The sequence below is a fragment of the Procambarus clarkii genome, chromosome 60 (assembly GCF_040958095.1).
Source record: "Procambarus clarkii isolate CNS0578487 chromosome 60, FALCON_Pclarkii_2.0, whole genome shotgun sequence".
Lineage (NCBI taxonomy): Eukaryota > Metazoa > Arthropoda > Malacostraca > Decapoda > Cambaridae > Procambarus > Procambarus clarkii.
Window position 1 is genome coordinate 30,163,542 of NC_091209.1, and position 5,685 is coordinate 30,169,226.

At 37.2% G+C, this 5,685-nt stretch overlaps 1 protein-coding gene across 1 annotated transcript in view; it reads right to left on the minus strand.

Annotated features, from left to right (window-relative positions):
* Positions 1–4,588, minus strand: part of LOC138353936 (golgin subfamily A member 6-like protein 25) — a 5,413-nt gene extending 825 nt beyond the window's left edge. Inside the window, exon 1 of the mRNA XM_069307369.1 lies at positions 4,509–4,588. Within this exon, the coding sequence (XP_069163470.1) occupies positions 4,509–4,588 (80 nt within the window). The remainder of the gene's footprint in view (positions 1–4,508) is intronic.
* Positions 4,589–5,685: the final 1,097 nt, after the last annotated feature.

Below are 5,685 nucleotides of genomic sequence, written 5' to 3' on the forward strand. Positions count from 1 at the left end.
TGGAACAGAATGTGTGTGTATGGAACTGGCTGAAAGACCCATCTGCATACCAGAATCACACATACAATTACTCCATACAACTGTACTACAACTACAACAGACAACAACCCTGCAACAATCAGTAATAGTCAGGACAAAACCGACACGCCCATGCATAAAGGACGTGCCAGAAAAATCTTCATCAAATTACCCTAAATAGAGCAACCTCATTCATCTTTGCCAAGATACAAGGACAGAAAACAGGAGCAAAACACAAAATACCATTCATAAATGGACTCCTCGCCGAGTCATGTCCAGTATTTGGAAAAGAAATCCATGCAGGTAACCCTTGGACAGCGAGATCGGCATACCAGAATATAATCTATATAGACATGATAGGGTAAATAGGTCACATGGAGGAGTAGGTTTGTTTATAGGAGAACAACTTATGCTCCGAGTATCTTAACTCTACAAATGAGGTGGTAGTTAACTACCTGGGAGTAAAAATATAAATAAACTTAGTTATTATTCGAATACACAAACTGCCAGATGCAAAGGCCTTGATAATCTGGTAAACCTAAAACCTGATATTGTCTTCCTAGGTGACTTCTAGGTGAGAATATTATACAAAGAATAAACAAGATTTTAATATCTGGACAAACCACATTACAAAACTACTTTGATTGTGACGAAATTTCACTGAACATGCAGATAGGAGTCAACAAGGAACGAAAATATTTAGATTTGAACTCCACACACAAAGAAGATATAATCAGGGACATTACAATCTCAGATTCCACATAATCTGATCACAAGCTCATTGAAGTGCAAACTAACTTTAATACAGTGGAACCTCGATTAATGAATTTAATCCTTTCTGGCACCGAACGCGGCATGTGAAACGCTAGTCTTTCAAAACAAATTTCCACATGTAAAATAATGCAAATTAAATTAATCCGTTCTATTGCCGGAAAACATTAATATGATATACGATTTTTTAAATAATGGACCAGCCTACCTGACACACACTGAACAAACCTTTATGGCTTTTTCTTTTTTTTCTTTCTTTTCCTTTTTTTTTTAGTTTTTAATTTTTTTATAGAAAAATGTTTGTTCAGTGTATGTCTGGTAGGCTGCTCCATTTTGTATAAAATAAAATAACAAATTTAAAAAAGGAAAAATGTAATAAAGGTTCGTTCAGTGTTTGTCAGGTAGGATGCTCCACATGACATTTTTTTCGATTTTTCATATTTGTTCAATTTGGTTTGTATTTTTCATTTGTTTATTAATAATGGAACAACCTACCTGGCACATACTGAACAAACCTTTATGACATTTTTCCTTTTTCCAAATTTATTATTTTTGTTGTTTTTTATTTTTTATACAAAATGGAGCAGCATTCCTGACACATTGAACGAACCTTTTGGACATTTATTCATTTTTCAAATTTTGATTATTTTCTAATTTTGTCTAAAAACCAAAATCAATGCTTTGCAACATTACAGCAGTCATCCTTTTACATCCCAGCATCTTAAAAAAAAAAAAAAAAAAAAAAAAGTTATTTGCATCGTCGGTGGTGTTTTTGCGAGACCCAACAGGAACTCTAGGAAGAACCATGTGCTTTTCTCGTTAATCAAGTGTAAGCTCGTCAATCGAGACGAATTTTCGCTGAGTGGGAAGCTCGTTATTTGAAATGAACTTAAAACAGTTTCCCCACTGAATGATTGTTAGTAGTAAAAATCCCACAAAAGAAATAGAACAACCGAGTTCCGAAGTATATAAAGTCTGCCTGAAATGTGTTCCTTTGTTAAAAGCCAAAAAGAGGACTAATGTAGAAAGCTAATGCATACATCAATACAAAGTGAAAAAAAAAAATGCTTAAGACACAACTATCCCTAAAACGAAGGAATAATTTGAACGATGTTTGAAGAAATCTGGTAGAGACTGAAGCAGTCATATATGATTGATGGAATGCACTAGAACAGTCATACATGATAGAAAAAACTAAAATATTTCTTCACGTACGCAAAAATAAAAAATAAAATATCAAAAGCAAAAATCACTGTCAGTATTGGACTTATTCTTACAAGTGAATGGCCACACACAGGATGACAAAGAAATTAGGTAAATCCTAAAACAGCAGTTGGAGGACATATTTAGTACCCCATTAAACTGCATGAAAGTAGATGATCCGAAAAGTTTCTTTAGGCATGATATCTAAACTCTTATAAATATAACCGATATCAACACGAATTTTGCAGATATTGAAGGAGAAATTAATATGATGCCCATGCACTAAGCCCGGGGTCAAAACTTGTGTAATTGAGTATTTATAAATAATAAGTGCCAGTAGCAAAGTGTGGAGAAAGAGCTTTGACACAGAAGATATGCTATTGATTTAAGTGAATGTGGTATATCTATTCTTTACAAGGGAGGGAGCAAAGCATTGGCTAAGAATTATGGACCAGTTGCACTAACGTCCTACATAATAAAAGTAGTTGAGAGAGTAATCAGGAGTCAGGTCCTCTGTTTCATGGAGACCAATGACCTCCACAACACAGGTCAGCATGGATTTAGAGCGAGATTATCATGCCTCTTGCAGCTACTTAACCACTACGGCAAAATCACTGAGGTATTGGAAGTAAAGCATTATTCAGGTGTGGTATTCATGGACTTCACTATTATGAAATGATTTTGTGATCATGGAGTGTGTAGTACACAAAGTGAGGTTAATGGGAATATCAGATGAAGTAGGATGGTAGATATTCAATTTTACTACGCAAATCAGCAAGAAAAATGATAGGATGGATTATGAGAACATTCAAATTCATAGATCCAATCACAGTGAAGACTAAACCACACACCAGAAGATAAGGAGACGATGACGTTTCGGTCCGTCCTGGACCATTATCAAGTTGATTGTCTTGATAATGGTCCAGGACGGACCGAAGCGTCGTCATCATCTCATTTTCTGGTTTGTGGTTTAGTCTTCATATCTTCAGCCACGTCATTGTGACTCTTCGTCTGCATCCCATCACAATTGTTGTAATATTCAAATCACTTCTGTTCCGTCTTGAGTACTGCTCTATACTCTCTTCTCCCTTCAGAGCTGATGAGATTCATGAAATAGAGGGAATACAAAGAATATATATGGCACACACACACACTATAATGCACCTAAATAATTGGGATCGTCTCAAACCTCCCTAAAAGAAAATTCCTAGAAAGGAGACGAGTGAGGTATCAAATAACACATATGGAAAGTACCCCCATCCAGGTACATCCAGGCACAATACTAAATTTGTAATATAAATAAAAGCTCTGGATTATGTAAATACGCTCTTGTCAAATTCTGTCATGTATTGTTGTCTGGCTAGTAATTATTCTTTGAATAATGGCACACACACAATGGCAATGTGTGCACTGCCTGAAGATTAGGGCAGAGATTGACAGGCTAATGAAGCAGGTGAAACCATAATGAAGGAAAAGGCATCTCCGCAAGGATGCAAATGAGAAGCTCCATCGAGATAACTCAATTTATCCACCACTCGCCAGCTAAGACGGCGAAAACGTCAAAGAAATCAAGATCACTGGTTAGAACGTTTAACCTCTTCAGTTGAATGAGGGGAAGACCATTACCGGTAACTAACCAGAGAAGCTGAGCATCACAACAAAAGCCTGGACATTCGTTGGTGGCTTAGCACAACCTTCTGCTTCATAAATACAAGCGTTTAGGCATGTTCACCGCGGTCAAGGAATAAAGGTAATAAGAAATAGTGTGACGCAATACTATCAAGTATTGATGACAAAGTAGTAAGACTGCGGACATTGTCAGCCTCTCGATAACAATATTCACCGAGCTAGAAGCAGAGAGGTATTTAAATAAAGTAACAATGACTTAAAAGTATTATGAAAGTTATGTAATACCATTATTGAATAACTGGGAAGCTGGCATTAGCATGAAGATCATGTATGTGAGTGACAAGATTCACTTTTCATAGTTGGTGTGTGTGGCGGCTTCTGTAGACCGAGTTAAATGTGTAGGACTGTGGTAGGCACCACAGTAACAGTGATATGGTTATGACCAGTGGAAATTGCGGCTGCTGTTGTAGGCACCACAGTAACAGTGATATGGTTATGGCCAGTGAAAGCTGCGGCCGCTGTTGTAGGTGCTACAACGTGAATTATGTGGGTGTACTGTAACAATCCACAAGTTTCGAGTAAGGTATTAGCTAGTGAATCAAACACAACACTTAACAAATGATGGTCGAAAGGATTGGTAGTACATGTGAGTAGTCGGACTGTTGTCATACTGAGGTAAGGTCAAGTGATTAAGACAGCCTTAACCCATCCAAGCCAATGTTACAGCCTTGAGGTCACAAAGGGTGATTCAGTGTTCTTGGAAACGAGAAGATTTACATTTAAGATGATTATAACATCCTTGGGATGGTTGGTGTGGTGATGAAGGCAATGACCGGCTAGACAGCAGTCTTGTGGAAGCCGCCGTGTCATCAAGTACTCTACTTTACCTGCCTGTGGCAGTGACAGAGAAACCAGCCAACTGTGGGGACCCGATATGATCTTGTTGTGTCGGAAAATCCGACACCATTTAATAATATCATACAGGCAGATAATATTGCAGTGTTGTATAAACAAGTTAACCCATAGAAAATGTAACTTGTAGTGGAATTTCCATCTTTAGAAAACGGGATATCATTACCACATACTATTATAAATTCACCACCTATTATGGTGGGAATTATTCTTAAATACATTAGTCTTTGGACTTTACCATCATAAAAACATCTCATATAAATTAACTTAATTATCAGAATTAAAATAGAGTAAATGTGACCCTTCTATCACTTACTGTCATCTGGACAATGTAGGCCAGTAGTGTCAGTGAGGAGGGAGTGGTCAGCCATTATTGTTGTACTTAGACCACAGAGGCTCTCGGGAGCAAATACGGCTCCTGTTAATTTTACTTCGACGAAGTGTTATGGAAACCAAAGGTGTACCATCATCAACACGCTGTCAACAAATACAAGTTAAGTGTTCTGCTGAAACCCATTTATCTATCATTTATGGCCATTAATGTCATTAGATACGGGCGAGCTGGTTAGAATACGAACTGCCTCTTAATAAAAGGTAATTAAGCCTAGGTCTTTACGGTTCAATGTACAGTGTTTTCTCTGATATAGCTGTCATATATTAGGAGTCTGGCTTTATAGCTAGCGCCCTTTTGACAGATCAAGACGAGGAAGCATGCTTTGTGTACCAGTTACTGGGTGATGGAAGCTACCTCAAAGAGGATAATTCGGTGTCTACATCCTAGTTATATCTGGTGGACTAAGGCCTGCTGTACAATAAGATAAGGAACCTCTTCAATGTTTAACAATATATGTAGTTTAATACTGTAGTTTGATTGGCTGCATATATATAAATTCAATATAAACCCCACCTAATGTGTAGAGGATCGATTTGTGAGATTATTGCAGAAATACAGTCCACTTAACATCATACAAATTGCTATCGAGGTATACAAATTAACGTAAATATAAATTCTATATAAATTCATATAAATTAAATAAATATAAATCTCACAGGTCGGTTCCCACATGTTGAGACGAGCCTGCAATGTGCGAGTATTATATGGGAGACTAACCGGGTAAGGAGTGTTTTAGTGATGGTTCGGGGTTAGGGACT